At 46.1% G+C, this 22,482-nt stretch overlaps 3 protein-coding genes across 3 annotated transcripts; 1 reads left to right on the top strand and 2 right to left on the bottom strand.

Annotated features, from left to right (window-relative positions):
• Nucleotides 1-12,226: 12,226 nt before the first annotated feature.
• On the bottom strand, nucleotides 12,227-13,522 carry PtA15_4A526 (uncharacterized protein; the record flags this gene model as incomplete). The annotated part of the gene is made up of 3 exons (XM_053168419.1): nucleotides 12,227-12,560; nucleotides 12,620-12,720; nucleotides 13,457-13,522. The coding sequence occupies 3 exons, from the start codon at nucleotides 13,520-13,522 to the stop codon at nucleotides 12,227-12,229; spliced, it is 501 nt and encodes a 166-aa protein (XP_053019630.1).
• A 478-nt stretch (nucleotides 13,523-14,000) lies between these two features.
• On the bottom strand, nucleotides 14,001-14,204 carry PtA15_4A525 (uncharacterized protein; the record flags this gene model as incomplete). The annotated part of the gene is made up of 1 exon (XM_053168418.1): nucleotides 14,001-14,204. The coding sequence occupies one exon, from the start codon at nucleotides 14,202-14,204 to the stop codon at nucleotides 14,001-14,003; it is 204 nt and encodes a 67-aa protein (XP_053019629.1).
• A 3,555-nt stretch (nucleotides 14,205-17,759) lies between these two features.
• PtA15_4A524 (uncharacterized protein) lies at nucleotides 17,760-19,335 on the top strand (the record flags this gene model as incomplete). Its single annotated transcript, XM_053168417.1, has 5 exons — nucleotides 17,760-18,064; nucleotides 18,181-18,383; nucleotides 18,469-18,641; nucleotides 18,765-19,040; nucleotides 19,117-19,335. 5 exons carry the CDS (start codon nucleotides 17,760-17,762, stop codon nucleotides 19,333-19,335), a joined length of 1,176 nt encoding a protein of 391 aa, XP_053019628.1.
• Nucleotides 19,336-22,482: the final 3,147 nt, after the last annotated feature.

The raw sequence follows: 22,482 nt of genomic DNA, 5'->3' as shown, positions 1-22,482 counted from the left end.
GCTGCTGGAAGCGTTAGGGGCTGAAAAAAAAAAAGGATTCAAGGAATGTAGGGTCATTTGTGAGTATATCGGACCCAAAGGAATAGATTGTTTGACTCTGGCCGTTGACTGCCTTGCCTGGAAGATTTTGAGATTTTGCTGATCTTGCAGGAAGCTTCAGCCGCGGGTTTCGAAGCGGTGCCATGTCAGCTTGGTTAAAAATCGGAAATTGGGTTGAGAAGCCGCTCAAGCACGGCGGCCAGGTGGATGTTGATGTGCAAGGGAAATGGTCAAGAGGGAGGATGGTGGTGGGTGGGCGAGCTTGGTGGAACTTAAAAACCACTCTGAGATCACTTTTGGAAGCCGAGCACCGGACTCACATGCTGAGCCCCTATCGGACCAAGAAACCGGCCCCCTGCACAGCCGAGTCCGCGCGAAATTGGAAAGAATTCATTTGCCGCGCCTGGAAGCATCCCGACCAATCCAATCTCAGGCCAATCAGAAGGAAAGTCAAAAAACCCAAAGCTTGCGAAGAAAAAAACCCGCGCAAAAATGGCTGAGGCGCAAAATAGAACAAATAATCGAAGGGATTGTCAGCCCCATTTCTCTTTCCTCTAATCATAGGAATTTATGCTGATTATTATCAGTTTTATAGGGCTCGTACCCACATATTTTCAGTCCAGATTGCGGCCAAGGGATGGGCGGACAGTTTGGCGGTGTGAATTGTGTGAGGGTGGTGATTTCTTGGACTATCATCGACACGCCATGGGGAGGGTTCATCGGGAGAACGTTCGTGGGCACGACGAGGAAATGGCCCAGGAACAGCGTGAAAGACACCAGGCCGAAATGGAAGAGAACTCCTCTCAGCCAGCGGTCCAAGATAATTATTGGGAGACGGAGAATCATGATCAGAATCCAGCGACTTACAATCATCAAGATGACCTTGATGCAATGGCAGCAACCGCTCGTCTTCAAGAATTACCCTTCTTCACGCGGTTGAATCTGGACGACGAGATTAGCCTTCAAGATTTGATTGATGCGGAAATTGAGGAAATCCTTCGCCAGGAAGATGCTGCAATCTTTGAAGGTCCCGATTACGAGGAGGAGGAGGTTGATTTGGGCGAAGCCGCAAGGTGGTTCCCATTTAAGAACAAGATGGTAAGTCCATGTTTTGAACGAAAATAACATCAATAAAATATTAAATGTCAAAATGTCCTTACCTATTAATCCTTCCTGAAATGCAGGAGCTCGTCGGTTCTTTGTTGATTGGGCACACACATTCGATGATCTCACGAGCAATCTACAACAAGATCCGGGCGGTGATGTCTATCTGTGACATCCGACTTCCAGCCTGGGCAACGGTCCGCGGGGCCCGAATCCGCATCCAAAAACTGCTCTGCACTCAACTGAAGACTGAGACCAGCGCCTTTGGGACCCCTTGCTTTTACCTCAGCGTCCAGGGGATTCTATCCCAGGTAAGGCAAGCAATCGGATGGATTGATGATTTATTTTCTTCATCTTAAATTAGATTCAAAATGTTGTAATGGGTGATCATGATGTCTCTTTCCACGTAATTGATATTTATTTTGCCCTCTGAAACAAAAAGGATCTGGCCAACCCCCAAGTGAGCCCCCACATCGATTATTATCCCGAAATGACCCATCACAGCCTTTTCAAATTTTCGCAATCCAAAAAGTGGCTCGAGGAGTTGGCGCCACAGCACCGGGCCCCAATGTGTCAAGTCAACCAAGAACATTTCTATCTGTTTGAGCCTGTAGAATTAACATCTGGCTTAATAATAATTCCAATTTTCTTTTATTCACAAGATTCCCAACTGTATTCCAAATGCATTGCACCAGACTTTGAAACCTACACTGAAGAGGAGAAAACATTATCTAAAATGAAAATCCCTCAAGATATTCAATTTAATCACCCAAGACTTCTCATTATCCCCACCAGTGAATTCAAGAAGTCCTACGCCCATATCGAATTCAACGGTAAAAAAATCTCTGAAGAATGTGGTGGTGCCATCTATGGTATTTTCTTATTTTTCCACCATTTTCTGCTTCATATATTCAATCAGAATCCCATTATCACAAATTCCTGATAAACAATCTTTTGAAAATTACAGAATTTGATGACACAAACAATTCACAGAAAATCAAGTTCACCAACCCTTGGCGCAAACCAGCAAATGGTAGAATCATTCAACATGTTCCAATCACCCTATACTGTGACAATACTTCTGGGAATGTGTCAAAGAAATTCAACAAACATATCTCATTTTATTTTACGCTTTCCGGTCTTCCACCAAACCTATCCAATCAAGAATACAACTGCCATTTCCTCTCTACCTCCAATAGAGCTTCCGCGTTAGAAATTTTGGAGCAAATAGTTGCGGAAATGAAGTAAATCTTTCTTTCCTTTGGGAATTATCTCCATTTATCTGACCCCAATTTTCTCTTTGCATTTATAGTGAAATTACAAGAAACGGTTTCACTGCGTTTGATTCACATATCATGGAGGAGGTTTTGGTGACTGGACTTGTCTTTTGCTTTTTGGGCAACTCCCCAATGCATGCTGAGATCACAAACACACCAAACCCTGGAAGCTCGCTGAACCCATGTAGAATGTGCACTTTACATGCCGAGGGAAAGGATCAGTGGAAAACTTTGGATTATGTGCAACAATTTTTGAGGATTAATCCCGATGGATCTGAGGCAAGTTATTACCTTTTTGGGATTGATTATTGTATCTTAATTATATTTTGGTTTCATTTTTGCTGTTATTCCAGGCAGCAGGCGAAGCCCGGAATTGGTGTGATACAAAGGAAAGGACCTACGAATTATACACTACCGCAATTGACGAAATCCAAGCAGCATTTATTCGAAAGAAGCGCAAATGGGGCCTCACCGACTCGCTCAACAACCGGTTTTTATAAGAATCCAAGAAAAATGCGCAGATCAGAGAATTGATGGAAGATCTTGAGGAAAATAAACCAGAAAGATTGTTCAACTCCATTTTGGAGCTTGAAGGTATGTTCACTGTGACGTGACTCTCTACTTGCATTGTGCTATCTTTTTCTAATTAAAATAATTGTGCTGCTGCCTCTATTTTTTCCAGGATTTGATGGTGTCAAGGATACTCCAGTCGAAATACTACATGTAGCGCTTCTTAGATTTGTTAAGTATCTGGCAAGGGATGTCCTTTCAGCAAAGAACATGAATCCAAATCAGAAATCTCAACTGGCAGCGCGACTTCAATCATTCAACACTCTAGGCTTGAATATTCCTCCAATCAATGGAAAATCTTTTGTCACCCACATCAAGAGTCTAGTCGGAAAAGAATTCAAAATTCTCATTCAAGCCGCCCCTTTTATTTTTTTTGATTTTCTGACTCCCAAACGCAAAGAAATCTGGACGGCCCTCTGTCAGCTTGTCCCGTTTATTTTCACTAGAGGCAAAGGCGGCTGCGCCGCTGCAGGGTTGTAAGCTCTCAAGACCCAGCAGCACCACCTCCATCCAAGTTTACTAAACACACCCAACCATGAAAACAAAGATCAAGGCTTCTCCCTAGATCCAGGTTTTCCCCTGCAGGCACGCATAATCCAATAAATTGGCCTCTCCCCGGGCCTTTGGAGTACAATTCGAGTTGGGGTCCAGACGGAGGCAATATGAAGAGTAATCTTCGGTGAACATGAGGCAAAAAATCACTTGGGGCTGTGTTTATGACTTGGGGAATCCAGCCTTGAGATTGGTAACAAGCAAGCCATGCATTACGGCAACACTGGGTGACTCATTACTCATAGCGGTAGCGCAACGATAAAGTAACAAATATCGGGTTGCTATTCTAGCCGCTGCAAGCTCAATGGGCCTTGACAAGTAGTAAAAAAAACTAAACATATTTAATAAGTACATACATATGTACTCATCTCGCCCGCAAATAAATCATGAATTACGGCCGACACGCGTTTGGGTCACTATTGCCGTTGTCCGAGAGACACGTTCTGGGTCAAGCTTCAGCCACTCGATGCTCGCGTCCCATTGCAGATCTGCCTGGCATTGCTGTATTACTGATTAACTCGACCATTCCGGTCGACACTCATCTTTTGATTAACCCAGGCGAACCCAAAGTTTACACATTGTTAGCCAAACCGGTCGTGCCACGCAAGCCAGATGAAATGACAATAATTCCGGAGGAAATCGTGCCACCAGTTACACTATATCTACGGCAAGTCCTCCCTCGATGACTTTCATCCATCGAACATACGGCAAAACATCCACCCTTGACCTCACACTGCCACCACCAACAAGCTTGCAACATTAAACCCCAAGTCATGCCATATCCTCAACCGGAATTGGACAGCCTAATCGCGGTTACGGACAATGAATCTCTTGATGAGCTGACTTTTGAAGGCGCGGTACAAATTAAGCACATTGTGAGTGATAAGCCCATAGATGCCGACGTGAGCTGACTCCAAATCATCCTACAGGCGACTGATCAATCAGCAATAGGCAAACTGAACAAAAATTACACAGTCTACATAAGACCGCCCCGTACCGTCATTTCACGTTACCTCAACCACCACCCCATTAACAACAAACAACATGTTGAGTTAACTGCTCCCTGCCTTCATGAATTTGGCCACAACTTAGAGGTGGACACAACTTATATTGTCCGCAGGACAATGCACGTTGACCATTTCACGGGCTTGTCTTGGCAGATAAACCCGCTTCTTGCCCGGATCCAATACCCGGTCATTTGCCGATATTTAATGAATCGGCTCATCATAACTGGCGTCGGACGCGTTACTGATGTTATCGAGCTAATGGACAAGGATGACACTGTTGTTGCCCAACATGAACTTGTTGTCAATGTGGGGATCAAGGTAAAGCAAATTCCAATGGTTGCACAATGTCTAGTTCATTGACAACAACCGTACAGGATTCCCCGTTGGGCTTGAAAATCAGAGTAGTGATGGCGCATTGTGACGCCCCATTGGAACTGAGAGGCGGTTTTGAGCCCGGTGTCCGAGTCAGGTTCCGAGGATATCTCACTTCACTTCAAACGGAAAATGAAATGATGAGGATCGAGGTAAGTCTTGGCCACCTTCCCATTGGGTTCATGAATACTCAAGTAAACACTTATTCGGCAGATTATCCGCCACAATCAAGTTCGTCGAGGATGAATCATCTTCCTGTCATGACCCCAGCACGATGGAGGTTACCCAGCTTTATAAATTGCATCATTACACCCCGCCCATTCGCCGCTGTCCACTATCTTTGTTCGCTTTGATTGCTTGTATAACATAATTTGACGCGAACCCAATGCGCCTTTTTGTTCTCCCCAACTATATGTATGATGAACTCCCTACACCTAATGCACATCGACAATAACCTTGCGTATCACGAGGGCATAATCGCCCTCATAACACGACCGGCTTTTTAACCAAAAGACGTACGCCACGACGAGAAGATGCCAGCGGTGTCATGGTTAAGGAGCTGGCACACATATTCTCCCCCTCCGTCCAACACCCGGCAAAAATTTAAGCACCAACTTTATCCGCACCCCCGAGCCGAGCCGGCTTTGACTTGGAAATTGTGCTCTCACCACATGCCATTGCACCTATTTACCCAGATGATGTGATCAGAAGGCCAATTATTTGCCGCATCTAAAGCTTTGGCAAGACACAAATGTTCTCTCACGGGAGAAATGAAACAAAGACGACTGTCAAATAATCTTAAGGTTTGCGCTGTCTTTGCGGCTGTAATCACCAACTCAAGGAAGTGTCCGGACGCCTCCTGTCAACCTGCAACATCTAAGGAACTAATCCCAAGGAGCATCAGTTGATCGCGCGGAAATGATAACTTTGGCAATTGAAAGCCTTACATCACAGTGCAAACATTGAGTTATGAACCACATTCATGACTCCGGCCCTCGCCGCCGGTTTAACCACCAGTAGGTTGCGTACATCAGACACGCGAGATAAGGCAACATAAAGTTGACCATGGGAAAAGACGTCGGTTTCCAGGTAAACACCAACTCTTTTCAGAGTTTGGCCCTGGCTTTTGTTGACCGACATCGCATAGGCAGGGGCAACTGGGAACTGATAACGGAAGAAAGAGAGCCCTGATCTTGCATCCCCTTTGTTATGCAGCTTTGCACGCGGTAGTGTCACGACATTCCCAGCGAACGGCCCCGACATCAGCCTGCCAATTATATACCCGGTCGAGACGTCCTCAACAACTATGCGCGACCCGTTGCAAACACCTTTTTCCATTGCCATATTTCTGATGATGACTAACGGCATTCCAACCTTCATGACGATTTCGTGTTCCGGAAATCCTGATATTGAAATTTTATTTAAACACTCCTCGGGTAGAGACCCAAAGGCGTCAGGGTCCGGCGTGTCAAGAGACTTGACAACAATTGATTTGCCAGGCAGGGCTTGCAGAACATCCTCGTTGATCTTGCGCACGTCGCGATTCAGCGGTGACAATATGCACCGCTTGTTCAGGTAGTTGACTGATCTACTCAAGCCCGAGTCGTGGATCGGCCTCAGATCGCCATATACAAAGGCGATCAATTCCGACCGCATTTCGGCCGCGGTCGCCAACGACTTCACGGCTACGCTGGATAAATCCACAACGCTGAAGTCGGCCTTTTGCCCCCTGCCCTCGCCAAGACACAGTAGATTTCTGCTGAAGGCAACATTCTGTGGTGTCAAGTTTCCCATCCGACCTTGGGCAAGCCGCATATTCTTCGTTAAGCCGTACTTCTCAATTGCGGGCCAGATGGCCGAAGACTTGATCGTGGCAAATTGGGCGGGAGGGAAATCGTTGTACTTCACAACAGGGAGTATCTGCCTGAAGTCGCCGGAGAAGATGACCACTTTCCCTCCAAAGTCCAAATCCGATTGACATAAGCGCTTCAAAGTTTTGTTGACCGCGTCAACTGCATTTCTGTGAATGGTGACAACTTCGTCCCAAATAATTAAGCGCGTATCCCGTAGCCAATCGCCCAGGTGCGTCTCCAATTCAACACTGCATTCAGCATCCTCTGCAACATCGATTGGAATGTTGAAACCGGAATGAGCCGTACGGCCGTTGTGGTGGCCCCTCTCGTGGCCAGCTAGTCAGGAGCATCTTCGCCGCCAGCAACATCAAGATCCTCAAGACTCTCAAGGCTCTCAGCTCTCCCCCATCTCTCCTCATCTTCCAACCTCCTTTAAGATCTTTCCCCCTTTTTCCTTCTTTCCACCTTTCCTTCTCCTCTTCCCTTCTCATTCCCCTTCTGTTTCTTGGTCCTAACACAGCACCTGCTGTGGGTTTACTCACTTGTTTGTTTCTGGTTTTTCTCCTTTTCTGTGTGTTTTGCCTATCTCTTCTTTTCTTTCTTCCTTTCCTCTCTGTGGCTCTTTTCTTTCTGTCTCCTCATGCTGTGTTTTCTTTTAGTTGCCTCTGTGTTGTTTCTCTTCTCTGCTTCTTTGTTTGTTTCTTTTCTGCTGTTTTGTGTGTGTGCGCGTGTAGCGCGCGGAGGATATGATGAAATGTATGTGACATGTGGCTCTCCCGGAGTCCAAGTTCGCCGAACTTGGATGATGGGGGAGGCATGGCATTCTGATCCCCAGAAGACGGTCCATCAAGAGTTTATAGATCCCATCTTCAGAGTTCCAACCTTCGAGCTCTGCTCGCCGATCCTCCTTCATCCAAAGTTCCGAGATCCCTTTCTTTCCCTTCCCTAAGATCACATATCCTTTCCCCTCAAAACAAAACAACCGCCGCCGAGGATCCAAAACCCCGGCGAACATCTCAAAACCACCCCACAACCACAAAAGCTATCACCGATCCCATCCGCACTCATCTTCACGGACCATCACCCCGAGGGCAGCCTAAACAGCACCCATCCCCTCACACGACTGCCGCCGCTTAGCACGGACAGGAGTCCCTCACCGTGTTTGAGCAATAACGCAGCCACGCCAGACGAAGCCACAACCGTCAATTTCACCCCAGCCAAATCCGCCCTGTCAATGATCGTGTTGAGCAGAAAGGTTTTGCCTGTGCCACCGGGGCCATCCAGGTAAAAACATTTAGGTTTCCTATTTTTCATAGCGTCGTCGACGGCATTGAAGAATATCTGCTGACGATGGTTGAATGACGCGAGATTCCGGTCTAGCCTTCCCCGGATCACGTTCGGGTCTTCAAGCCCGCACTTCTCTGCCTCAATCGTCGCAAGCAACCTCCGCTCCTTGCGCGTCGTCTTCAACCCCACCGTCGACATAGATGAACCCATCCCTGATATAAGCGTTTCCACGCGGAATAGCGCTAGTACCCGTCGTTCCGAGTTGTCGAGCTGACGGCTGTGGCGCTTGGTCATGTCGACCCAGCAGCAATCGTCCGTAAAGTTAAGGTAATGGTTTTCGAAGAGGACCATTGGCTCGGATGGCGGCGAATGCACACACATCATCGCGAAGTACATGGCAAGCTGGTATCCGGACTGCACAAACGATGCTTCATTCAAAGCCTCATTGTACAGGAAATCGTTGACTAAGAGGCCAAGCTGATTGCAAGTCAACCGATAATCGTCACACAGCAATCCGTTCACCGTCTTCATATCGTCATATGATGTGAAGGCCTTCCGGTGGAGCAATAAAACTCGAAGGTAGTATTTTTCCCCCACCAGGTAGGAGACGGAGAAGATGCGGCCCACTACGTCGACCTTTGTTTTCCTCGGAGTCCATTCCTTATTTGCCTTACTCCACGAAAAATACACAGGGATTTCTTCATAAAAAAGCGTTCGAGCCCTGCGTCCGTCTGCTCCAACAGCGTCTTCTGCGTTGAGCTTCATGAATTGGGTAAGGCTGGTTTGGATTGCCTTGCCGCTGTTTATTTGGCCTTCAAGTCCTTCTTTGCCGTCAAAGTAGACTAACTGCTCGTCCTGATCGTGGATATTGAGCCGGGTGACCGCGGGTGACCTTCCTGACAAAGGGAACTTGAATAACCGCCAGCAAGCTAATTGAGGTTCAATCAGTAAGAGTTAAGTGACATCGAGAAGAACATTTGCTCACCTTCCGGGGGGCTGATATATCTCCCATCAATATATGATTGGACTTCGTCGTCGCTGCTCAAGGACATTGAAAGCCTGTCATGTCCTTTTGTTATATATTTATATAAATATTTGATGGCTGCTACGTTCACAGGAACTTCAACGTTGATGTGGCAACAAAACGCCCGAGTGAGATAGGGGCAATACGGCACCACTGAGCCGTTGTCAAAGGTTGATGTATGCTTAGTTATCGAACGACCTGTATCCCGCTGGCGATAAGCGGGGTAAGCTCCGTCAATGTTAATTGTCCTATCCGAAAAAGGCTTTGGGAAACCATACTTGCAAGACTTTCCGTTCCAGCATGGTCGGCTTGTACATGGCCCGTGAAGCATGAACTCCGTTACCAAACCGTGCAATATTGGGGAAGATTTTGGGTCAGGAATCTCAGCAGAAACTATTTCGTCGATCGCCTCAGGCGTTGTTGGTCGGTCCCGCTTGTCCAATGTAAGCATCAAGTGAAGGTGAGGCAATCCGCGCTTTTGAAATTCAATAGTGAAGACAAAGGCAATCACTCGACCAAGACGATCCATCTTAATCAACACATAGAGCAAATAACACATTTTGAGGTAAAATACTCAAGTCACCAGTGTTGGATGATCAACCGGACTGTCACCCACCGGGATTTTGGCAATTATCTCCGGCCAGTTTGGGTTGGCGGTCATTGTGATGAACAGTGAAGGTGGGCCGAACTTTTGAGTGATTGCCATTGCGTCATGGTAGAGCTGTTCCATGCCGCGAGGACTGCCGATGAAAGTGGCGGGTAAAATTACGCATTGGCCAGTAATAGTAGCTTGGTTCTCAAGGCTTTTCAACAATCGGGTATAGGTCCCAACTTTGAGTTTTGCTTGGTTGCTAACAATGAACTTCAACCTTTGCCGTTCCACGCAAACGCACATGTCAACCAGGATTTCCTGAAGTAGCGATTGTCCGTACAGAATTGGCGAAAATTGCCCCTTCCTCTTGAATAGCATGAACGCAAACCATTCGAGCGGGCCGACTTTACGCTTCTTAACTATGGGATCAAAATAATAATTTAGATGTGTTGAGTCAAATCAGGCCTTGGAACATTTGACTTACCCCTTTCCGTTGAAGCACAGAATAAGTTATCCCATTGTTGTTCCCCAAAGGGGAAGAAAATTGGGTACCGCATAGGAAAGTAAGAAGAGTAGGTATCCGAGATGCATTCAAGGCTGTTGTCCTTACGGTGAAGCAGAATTTGACGAGGCTGAATAACGTTTCCGGCGCCCTGTACGACCATGGCGACTTCGTTAGCAGTAGGGCAGTTGTATCGTTTGGGATCTACGCCCGACTTCGGGAAACCTTGCAGCTTCAAAGTCATTGCGTTGCGGCGCTCAAGAATGTCATTTGCGGACCGGAACACTTTGGCGTACGGATTGTTCGCCGATAAAAATTGAACAAGTTTCAACATTAACCCAGGCTCCATATTTGACCCTCTGCCCGTGTTCCCAGCACGCCCTTGCGCTTTCTCAATACGATATTGGGCTTCTCCGAGTCCTTTATCGCCTACGACGTAAATTTGCGCGAACCCAGGATCGGTCCCTTTTGCCGGTTCGATGCTAGAGATTCGGTGGGTCAAGGCGCCAGATATTTTGAATACATTGATCCCGAATGGCCCTTGAACCGAGGGATCGACGTTGGCGCCAAGTGAAGTGAAGGAGAGCGCGTTGTTGTACATTCGCAGGGAGCCTTGGTAATCTTTCGACTCTGCTCACAGCCAAAAGTCAGTATAAATTTGTGCAATATCGAGTGGAGGAACTTACTCTTATCAACGGATTGCAGGAGTTTCTGCATGAAGCTTGGATATTCACGAGCTGAGGGGTCCGTCGACGGCAAAGTGACCTTGTCCTTTTGACAACACATCGAGTACGAAGTTTCAGCTTTCAAGCGATTGGCAATGGTGCACTCGTCCTTGAAGTGTAGCGCCCCGCACTTGGTACATTCATGAGTGCATTGTCCGAGACTATGTGGGACGGAATAAGAAGAACAGTTGCGGAGGGACGCTTCATATGACGGATGAGTACTGTTCCGAACTTTCCCTTTGGTTTCAATCATTTGATGCTGTTGGTGTTTCGGTCTCTGCGGTTCAGAAAGTTCGCTGGCGATGGATTATGTAGTTTGGGTAGGAAATCTGGCTGAATATGCGTGCGTGTAGATATTTTAAGTGCTCCCAAAACTGGCAGTTGAACGAGTGGGGTTGAACTTGCAGGTTTTTTTGAAGCAAAGCGCGGTCTATTCCACATTGCAGGCCCGTGCCCGTGGCGACATAGAATGTGAGGGCCGGTTGAATCGAGTGTATTTAGGCCAACGCGTTTGTCAAAGGGTGCAATCAATTTCGCGTGCGATAAAATATTGAGTTGATGATTTGGGTCAGGTCCTCGAGGCCCGGGCTCGTCATGCAATATTACGCCCAATCAACCTATATTGGTAAGGATCGTCATGCACAATTCCGGTCCAGTGGTCCTGTTTGAGTAGGAGCTTCATGGTAAACTTAATATGCCGGGTATAGGGGGCAATTTTGATGATGAGATCACCTTAGCCCCCGTGGCACATTGCGCATTCTAAAATCGGGCGAGGCAAGAGTGGAGTTTGTGATTCAACTCGATACCGCTCAGTGTGGCAGCCTGAGGACCAACAAGGACCCGATTGACACCTTATTCGCGTGCATTGGCGTCATCTTAGGCTGAGCTTGTGTAGGTGCCCGAAGCACAATCCTCACGGCGCACCAGTGAGCTCTGGCATTACGCCGACACCTTCCGTAAGGTGTGGGGCCGACTCCGTCTGTTAAGCATTAGTGGGTGTTGATAATTAGCCACCAGGCGAATCGAATTCGATGGCAGGAAGCATTCAACCATTGAGTACTTGGGGGGACACCAGCATATCGCGCTCGAGTTGTACTCTAAAGCGTTTGGGGCCACGTACATGCAATGCTAAAGCGCTGTGCTATTTACAAAATCTATATACATGTTTGGTGAATTCAGTCAAAGGCCATGAGACTGGATGGCTCATTCCGCCGAAAACATTCGGAGGTATATTTACAAGGGGCCCCGTGATACAAGCTTTAATGATGCCAACCCGTTGGGATTTCGGGTAGGGTGGTAATGGCCGGCGGTCCCTGCGCCATTCAGAACTTTTTCATGCTTTTGGCAGCGTCTTGGAGAATTGATTTTCGGGGACGGCCTCGTTTTGGTCCCGCCGGCGGCGGACTGCTTGGCTTGACGTCTTGCTCAACATCGTGGTCCGGGTCATCGTTGAACAAGTCTTCTTCCTCATCGTCGGAAGGCGCCACGGCTTTCTCTTTACCCTTGGTGGAGGTGGTGATTGGGTCTTGACGGGTGGGAGTTAGGGGCTTTGCCGGCCGACAAGCGAGGGGGACAGCTCCATTCTTTGATGTGCCTGCTGATGGCGACCCGTCCGAGGCAGGGCCGCGGAGGACCGCCTTTGGGGAAAACTTTGTCCTGTATGAACGGAAAAATTGTGTCAGTTTGGGTGCGCAGCTGTGTTGAGTTCAACGAACAATTTTTTTTTCGAGTCTCCTCCTACAGGCGAGGACAGGTTCGTCCCGGTAGGTTTGAATTTTCCAATTTGATGTCCGTTGGTTATGCTCACGTGAGACACCTGTCAGGTTGCAATGGTTAGGTTGTTGTGTAAGAGGTTGAAGAAAACCAGTGTGGTGGCATACCAAAACGACGGCCATGCTGTTCACCATATCAAAATCAACAAGACGGCCAATAATCTTGACCTCTCGTCTGACAACGTATAGACCGTGTGTTTTAATTAAATTTTTAGTGCCAAGGATGACATATTTCATGTCGAAGGTCTTCAGGCAACGGTTCTGATAGGAAGGCAGCAAATGGATATCAGAGTGCGGTAGTCGGTGAAGTTGAACGCAGGACAAATTGCTCACTTCGGAGTCCCAGTCAGAGTGAGATACTACAACTTCCAAGCTGGCACCCGTGTTTGGGACGTCCGAGACGACTTCTTGTCGCGAGGTAATCATGCCGAGGCTCGTGATGAAAGTCTTATTCGTGAAGCTCGGCTGATCCGGACCACTCGGACAGACTTGGGTCACAACCTCATGGTTGTAGGTGAGGGAGGGTGGTGATCCGTCATTAGTGGCAATCATCTTGCCGCTGATAGAATAGATGAACTCAGGCTCCAATATGTTAGTGAGAGTGGTATTCGTAATAAGCTCGACCTCAAAGTTTTCATCTTTATCTTCGTTGGTGCCTCCGCATTGAAAATAGCTCGGAGTTTTAACAAAACCGTACTGATTCGCGCGAACACTATCGAAGGTGGACTGCGCATGGAAATAAGTACAGGTCAGGTATGTGTTGGGAGTGGGGGGACATACCTCGGCCAGCGGTTCCAAATGACTTGAAAAGGTAACGGGGTGGTTGGGTGCCTGTGTGGAATTCATTGTGACTTGTTGAGCGGGGAGGTTTGTATGATGAGATCAATGGTTTAACCGCGTGGTTGATGAAGATGGTAGGGGAACGAGGCAGGCACAAACTGGAGAGGTAAGATGCTTGGTTAACAAGGGGCTGAGGGGGCAGTCATGTCGTGTCTTGCGTCAAAACAGCGGCGGATAGTCAATCACTGCGTGTGATGATTGGACAATTCCGAGTTCGAGTGCTGGGTTGAGGTGGAAGGTGTTAGCCCGGGATCAATGCGGATGTGGTCAATATTAAACTTTGGAACTAACAGATTTTGCCGAACGTTTGGGGCTTCAAGGCTTGGTGAGTTAGTAACAATAAGCAACGTGGTTGGTTTTGTGTGAGGTGGTTTGACAAGAAGGGTGTGTGAATAGTGGGGAAGGCTGACTTAGGGGCAATTTATAGTTGAAACGATGACGGGCAAGCAGTCCGGTGGATGCGCGCTTGCAAACGGGTATGTTGCTAATAACCGATCTGGCCGCTGGGGCCCAGCTGGTCCGGTTCGGCCGCAGCTTCAGGCTGGACGCATGGCAATACCAGTGTCTGGCTGCTGTGGCCCAGCTGGTCCGGTTGAGCGGCGGGTTTGGGCATTTTGGCGGGGCTCGTGGCTACGGGAGGCTTGCGTGTTGGTTTGGGGATAAGCCAGTTGATCTGAGTTGTTGGCATGGCGGCGGTTCAGGCGGGCAAATGTTAAGCGGGGCTGCCAAGGCGGTGTCGAGATGGCGGCTGGTGTACGCTGATACTTGATACTGGTGCTCGCTTGGGTCGGCCAGATACGTGGTGGTTTGGTGCACGATGCGGCGGCGAAATCGCGCGTGGACCCTGGTTTCAAGTTGAATGGGGAGCGTGACTTGACCGGTTACTAAGGGCGGCGTTGAACTTGCGCGTTGACCCTGGTGTCAAAGCAAATGCGGAGGTTGGCGGGCGCAGTTGGAAAGGGCCGTTAGGTGATGCGGAGTCTAGTGAGTAAGGGTATCTGGGCTGATGGCGTCTGGCCAGTTTACCATGGTTTCAGGCGTGGCAAGCCACGCCACGAGGAAGAGTTGGTCGGATGGCGAGGTAGCGAGGATGGGGTCGTCAGGGTTTAAGCATGATCTTCAGGTGTTGGCGGTCGGTAGATGATGCGACCTGGCTGGAAGGGCGGGTATAAAGCAAGGGTGGTTGCGTTAGTTGGTTAGGGCAGGTGATTCCCTCGCTGCATTTCCGGCAGGGGTCATGCTCAAACCCCTCCGCCGTTGCATTTGCACGGTTTGAGGGGCGATATGTGGTGGCCCCCCTTTGCAATTGCCCACGCGGCGCGCTGGGGGTCATCCGCCCAGTACTTTAAGCCTCGCTAGTCGTGGATGGGTGCTGGGCATTTGTCTGGTTGGGGGATTGCGTGATATACTGGGAATGGGGGCCCTTTTTTCATTTGTTATTATTATTTGTAGGGGAAACCCTTGATCTTTGTTTTTGTGATTGGCTGTCTTTAGTAAACTTGGATTACTAAAATTGATAACATGGATGAATACCAAACACATCTGAAGGCTCACATCAAGAATTTTCTTTATCACGCAATCAAGACTACTGCGCAATGGGTGAACAAACCCAAATTCCATCACCTTCTTCACCTCCCAGAATCAATCCTTCGATTTGGCCCCGCAAGTCTGTTTTCTACCAAAAAATTTGAATCTTTCAATGGCATATTACGAAATGCATCAATCCACTCCAACCGACAAAGCCCAGGAAGAGATATTGCTATCACTTTTGATAATTATTATGTCCTTCGATTTCTTCTCTCTGGCGGTTATATGTATGACAATTCAACTCAGAACTATTCACAAGCCGCTCAAGAAGTCCTCAATATTTTCTTATGCAACAAAATCATCCGCAAGTCTTTGGGTTACAACCTCTCTGCCACAAATCCGCTCCTGCCCCAACAGTATCCATTTGCAAAAAAACTCAAAGTCCCTGAAGAAGAACAGCTTGAAGTACCTCAACAATTGATTGAACACTGCTCAAGCAATCAAATCAGACAAGTTTTCCAGGTTCAAATCAACCAACATGAAGTTTTGGAGAGAGACTGTTTTGTTGTGGTGAGTCCTTATCTTGTTTTCAGATTTAATTGTCTATTTCAATCATTGACTATCATGCACGAAATCAATTGATCCTTCCAGATTCCCAAACATGGCTCAGAATTAATTGTGGGATCCGTGAAATCATTGTGGGAACATCATTCAGCCGCGCGGTCCAAGTTCTATATCCATTTTAACCATTTCGAGCTTCTGGAAATGGATGAGGTTTATTCAATGCGCGAAATACGCCGGACAAAGACTAATCAGTACTTTAATGTGAAAGTGAGTTTTGGATGTTAAATAATAATTTGATATGGAAAGAATAACTTGTGAAATTTTTTCCAGCATGTGCAAGCTTGCATCAATGTTCAGCATAATTGCAACAGAGCAAAATGTCGAATCATGAACAACAGACCGGCAATAATCGAACGCCAAGAAACCAAAATCCAAACCGCTCAGCTCAAACACACAGACAACCAACACTTTGTGATCAACACTGCCTCTTTTCACAATCCATTTCAGCACCATCAAATTTCCCAAACTACTTTGCCCCAGATTTCCAATCAAGAAATGGTCCAGTGTGTTTTAGATGGCTTAAAAAACTGGGGCTCACATCACTTTGAATTTGAGAGAAATACTGCAGGGGGAGAAGATGAAAATGATGTTGATGATGCTATTTAGCTTTAACCAATGTGATATTTTTCTAGCTAGTTTTCCTTTTGGTCATATTTTGATCAGAAATTGTGTTAAAGATGATGCGTGCAGTTGTAGCAAAGGCTTGCCAAGGTTCTACTTGTTTTCTCACAAACAAAATGATAATAATTGTACCAAAAAAATTCATGGATGGGTGCTTTTGGTAGACTCACCCATTGCAATGCCCACTTCAAACCTCAAAACAACCCTGTTCCGCTAAACTGTATACCATTATTTTTGGCTCAAATTAACCGCCTGGATCCCAACTTTCAATTGATCCCACTCTCAGATAATTCCGAAGACTTTCGCAGAAGTTACAGTGATTTCTGTCCAGCATTCCGTTCCTACGCGGGGGGGGGGGGGGGGGGGGGGGCGCCCCCGAGAGTTCTTCGGTGTCGATCGGACACTCTCAACTGAGAGCGTCCGGTGGACAGCTTGGTTTGGTGTCCATTGGACACTCTGGCTGGAGTGTCCGATGGATGCTGAGCTTTGTGGACCATCAAGATGTCCATCGGACACTCTCACTTGGGAGTGTCCGCTGGACGGTGTTCTTTGATGTCCAGTGGACATATCCGAGTGCCAAGCATCACTTGGACGCTTCCGGAAGCGTCCAAGTGATGCTCATTTCCCCTTGCGTCCGCTGGATGCTCCCCGGACATCCTCTGGACATTTCTCAGTCAGAAACGTCCGCGGGATGCAGCGCATTTCCAGGAATGCGCCCCGTGGTGTACCCAATGTGTGGGTCAAGTGCATGAGGAAACCTCTCAAGCTGGTGAAAGGCTCATAGCACTTTCCTCCTGCGCGGCGGCGGCTCTTGGCGCCGAGTGGTCTCTCCTCTGCGAGACAGCTTTGAGCGCATAGCAGGTTTCTTAGGAGGGCCTAATGTGAGCCCCAACTCCTCTTCTATTTCTCTGCTACCTGCTTTTTTCATTTACACCTTATCTTCTTTGTGATTTGTTTCACTCTTCTCTCCTTCTTCCCTTGCCTTCCCCCCCCCCCCCCCCCTCTCTCTCTCTTTTTTTTTTTTTTTTTTTTTTTTTAAGGGAGGGAGGGTGGTTGAGAAAATTTCTGAGGCAAGAAGTACGCTTTTGTCAAATAAAATAGTGAAGGAAGGACGCTGGACGAGTGGACAAACCTTTGGGCAAGCTGCTGGCTTAAATAGCCATGAGACTGCCTGTGACCACTTCCTTGAACGGAACTTCCTTCACAAGGGCTGTTGCTGGCAAGTTTGAAATGAGCCGTGCTTGTCTGTCGTAACTCTGGCGGTTCCGTGAGTGCGCGTATCTTGCTCTTGTGGAAAGGATCTGGCCTCGAGGTGCCTTTGGTCATACTTCTCAGCCAACGGTTTCGGACGGCGCTGTTCATGGACCTCGGCCACCTCTGCTGCGCGCCGGTAACCCCCAATTAAGTTAGGCCGCATCCACCCACCCCCAGGATTTTGCGCCGCGGACGAAGTTCACTTCAACAAATAGCCATGAGACCACTCATGACTCCAACATGTAACCTCGCCGGATGGAACCGCCACATCGTCCCAAAGAACACGCGAAGGGCTTTCACACCTTGGATCCGGTCGGCCCAACTATCCCATTCCAACACACACATCCCATCGAATTCAAACCAAAAGCCCAGCCCGAAATCTCAACTATTCTCATCCAACTCTAACTCCAACTCTCCAATCAACAAGAGGATCAAGTACCCCAGCCTGAAAAACCACCGGATCTTACTCGTCAAGAAATCCAATGATGAACGAGCCATGAAAGCATTAGATTCACTAATCTCGTCAGTTTATACTTGTTTCAACAGATAAAATGACTCTATGGGCACAGCAAGCCATTTGGATGCAGGCGGCAGCAAAAAACTGAATTTTCTTCTTTCAAGTGCACCCGATTCCAAAGGTATTTTGACCAACAGCGCCCTCAAATTAAAACGATAGTCGAAGAAGACCTCAATACGTTAGAAACACGGAAAGATATCGACCTGGTGATTGCGCTTGGTGGAGATGGCACGGTACTCCACATCTCTCACCTTTTCAAAAATACTGCCTGCCCGCCTATTCTTGGATTCAACTTGTGCACGATCGGATTTCTATTGCCCTTTTGTAAGCATTGCATTTCTACGCTTCTTTGCAGACCAAGTACAGGCGTTTATCGAATTTATCTGCCTTGTTTTGTCTGTCCTCATAGCTCCCGCTGATTGGTTTAAGGTCATCAACGAGGTTTTAAGTGGAAAAATCGGAGTCGAAGAAAGAATGAGATTAGATTGTTTCATTGGGGAGAGCGGAGATGAGCACAAACGCGGAGGCATGAAAGATACCTTTGAATCAGTTGAGAGGAATTCGACAACATCAAACTCGTTGGTGAGGAAAATTCACTTTTGACACAGCTGGAAACATGAAAAAAACAGCTGGAAACATAAATCTCAAACCGCCGAGTTTGGTAAACTGACAACAAGTTCGATGTATCGCTGTTAATTTGTCCAGGTTGACTTGAGTGCCATGAATGAAGTTAGCCTTCATCGTAACGCTTCTCCTCACATGGTGGCGATCAATATCTCGATTGAGAATCGGTTCTTCACTCAGGCGGTCGCCGACGGATTGATCATTTCCACCCCGACAGGTTCCACTGCTTACTCGTGTTCAGCTGGCGGGCCGATTGTCTATCCAAGCATGGAAGCGATGCTGTTGACACCAATCTGTCCACGTAGTCTTAGCTTCAGACCGCTGGTATTACCCGCTGATCTCCATGTCCAGCTGGCGGTAAGCTTCTTGTGCCAACTACAAATCGCTGTCAACTAATTGCTTTTTCTTTCCCTTCCACCTGCTATCGTCGCAGTTGGATCCCAACTCTCGATCAACCGCTGAACTCAGGGTCGACGGGATCAGTATCAAAACTATCCATCCTGGCGAATCCATTGAAATCCGTCGCTCAGATCACCCCATTCATATCTTTTCGCCCCCAAACTCTAACGCCTTCGTCCACGACCACTGGATAAATGATTTAAACATAATGTTGAACTTCAATCGTGCTTATCAATCGAAAGAATCTCCTTGAAGCAGATATTCAGAACCCTCTTAGCAAACAATCCGACTCCTTCGCGCAGAAGCTTTGCTCTTGAGTCTCTTCCGAAAAGTCAATCGCTATGTTCAGAATATTATTAGAATCGTCTCTCATGTAGAAACATTGGTTAAGACACCGGTCGCAGTAGATAGTGTACTTCATTTAATAAAGGATGTTTCTCTTGAAAAATGATAGTGTAGCTGCTCAACCTGTATCTCGTAACGATCTGACTAGAACTAAACACCCGTCAGCTTCCATTACCAGGAGGAAAGATTTATCGAAGCAAGTCCGGCAATCTCTTCGTTCCAAGACAGTAAGGCTGAAATGGATATGTACCTTTCTAGAAAAACTAGATCACGCACTTCTATCCAGTCTGCCAAATTCTCCACTCTCATGGAGACATTCCGGTTGCCCTGGCGGTCGAGTTAGTCCTGCCATCAACTGTAAGTCCAATAAAGGGAAAGACAAGGACACACCCCTTTGTCATCCAGTTCAACTTGCAAGGACCATTGAAGGTCAACATAACAACGAGTACTCGAAACGACTCCATTCCTATTTGATCTTGCTACGCTGAAACAAAATCAGAACATGAATTGCTTCGCGAGGTCAACGTCTAACTTGATCACCTCATCAAATTGGATAATCAACCGATGAACAGTATCAATGCTAATCTGCTAATCATGGAGAGTAAGGGTGTCGAGTAATTTGATGTCCTGATTGATAAACTCATTGAACCAGCTTGGCAAATTCAGTTGGAGTTACCAGAGGGAATTCCTCAGGCAACCCAAGCCGACCCAAGCCTTTTTGGATTAGCTGTAAATAGAGCCTCTTGAAAGCAAGAGTTTGCTTGACATTTCTTCCACGCCCTAGATATGGGTGTGCCACAATGCATAATTGTGGCATTTCCAGGTAGCAAATGGCTCTGTTTAATAGAATTAGATACCATTGAATACCAACTCATTTTTTCTTTGTGTCCTGCTGTCAGCTTAGAGACACGGACTCTCATCTGTTTCCACGAAAAACCAGATCTGGTATTTAACCAGCAAGTGATCTGCAACAAGCTGCCCCAGCTAATTGAAATCTATGAAAGTTTTCTATAATTTGAGATGCTAGAAGACAAAAAACTAGAAATGTGGAAAAAGAATAACAGAAATAACCCCAAAAAACAAGTAGCCCAACAAGCAAAATCTAAGAGACAAATTGGAGAGAAAATCTAAAGATAGTCTTAGTTAGTTATGAATCACTTTGATTTGGCTGGGATCAAGTGGTAGAAATGGGCTTCTCAATGGAACAACAAGATATCTACCAAATGGAAAGAAGAAAAGTGATTAGAAAAGAAAAGAAGAAAACAGGGGGAATACATTAAGGGAATGAGGAATGAAAACTGCCAGTTGAGATGATGAGAAGATTTGGTAATGAGAAATTAGATTGGTCATCAAGTAGAATGTATACAAACACTTTATTTGTATTATAACCAATCAGTTCTTTCAAATATATCTCTGAGAAATTTGTCCCCGAAGTATTTTTTGATAATCCAATTTGCTGTCCTTGGGCAGTTCAGGGACAACATTTTTACCAGTGTGGTGAATAATGTTTCTTGCTTGTGTTGATTCATATGGATTTGGGATTCTTTCTAAAAGGTCAAAAATTAGATTCTGGTAAGATATCACATTTGAACCATACGGAAGCTTATCCTGGTAAAAAAATGCCATCAATGATATTGCAATCTTGCACTCTTTTTTTCCTGAAGAATTTATTTTGCTGGCTAAATATTTTGAAAAATAAGTTGGAGCATCAAGCTCTAGTTTTACCGATTGAGTTGATGAGGTAGTAGTATCAATCCTTGACAAGAGACCTCTGAACCAGTTCATTAATTCTATTCCGGTGGTTGGCATGATTCTTAGTGTATCTCTGGCTAATTCATTTGAACTCAACATTATGTGTAAGATATTCAAAGTTTTATAGACACCATCAATTCTTCTTCCAAGAGTGGCTATTGAGACCCCTTTTCCTGGAAGAGAAGAAAGGATATCTCGAATAGAAATGTGCAATTTTTGGCAAACATTTAGCTTTGACACAGGCCCTGATGGTTCCAGAAATTTTTCTTTCTGCCATTTTGGAAGTGTCATATACCCCTTCTCAACTGCATTCTTTAAATCCTTTTTTTCTTTGGTAAATGGATGCTCAATATGTTGCTGGTCAGTGATATGTTTTTGATCCAGAAGATTCAACAAGACAGTTGGTTCATCTTCAACTGAATTCCAATGTATTTGCTTTCCAATTGGAGAATTCACTTCATCAATATCATCATCATTATGGCCCATGTTGTGACTGAGGACTGTAAACAGTGTCAAAGCCATATTCAATTACATTGCACCATTGAAAAGGCAATTGAATTTTGTGATCAATCAGTAGCTGGAAATATTCAAAAAAATATTCTTCACTAAATTTATATTCTTTGAAACTAACCTGGTGCATCCGGTGAGCTGCCCTGGCTTGAGTGAATGCTATGTTCTGGCACTGCATTTGCTCTACTAAAACATTGGTTATATTCTGTGTATGGAGAAAAATCAGGTTTAGATCCTGAAAAAAGGTGCACACATATGCCTCAGCCATCAAACTTTGGAAAATTTTAAATAGTTATGACTTGAGCTTACCATAAAAACCCAAACTTTTCACAGAGAAATCATGGTGTGGTATATTCATGGCATTCAATAGGTTTAGGGTGCACAAAGATGTTGTGAGGAGGTAAAATCCTGACCAAGTCATGGTGGAGAGTTAAACTTAAGATGTCAAAATTTTAAAATCTTCAATTAGATTGATATGAAACCTGATGAAGATTGAAATTGATGGAGGGATTGAAGAAGGCCAATTTTCAGCTGAAAAGACTCCATCTTATACCTTCAAAATAGACACTGTACTTCTTAGTTTCAAGGAAGCCCATGTTACATCTTTTACAAGTTAAATGATTTCATGCATACATATACAACAACTACTGCTATGTTATATGTATTGGAATCAGGTTGGCTTCAATGATAGAAGTAAACTGCTGAAATTGGAAACCAGAACTCTTGATTGTGTCCTAAAAATAAATTTAACCTGCCATTGCATCAAATTTACCTTGTAAAAATAGGGAAAATT

The sequence above is a fragment of the Puccinia triticina genome, chromosome 4A (genome assembly GCF_026914185.1).
Source record: "Puccinia triticina chromosome 4A, complete sequence".
Lineage (NCBI taxonomy): Eukaryota > Fungi > Basidiomycota > Pucciniomycetes > Pucciniales > Pucciniaceae > Puccinia > Puccinia triticina.
The sequence above is the reverse complement of the archived record's forward strand: the minus strand, read 5'-3'. Positions and strand labels throughout refer to the sequence as shown.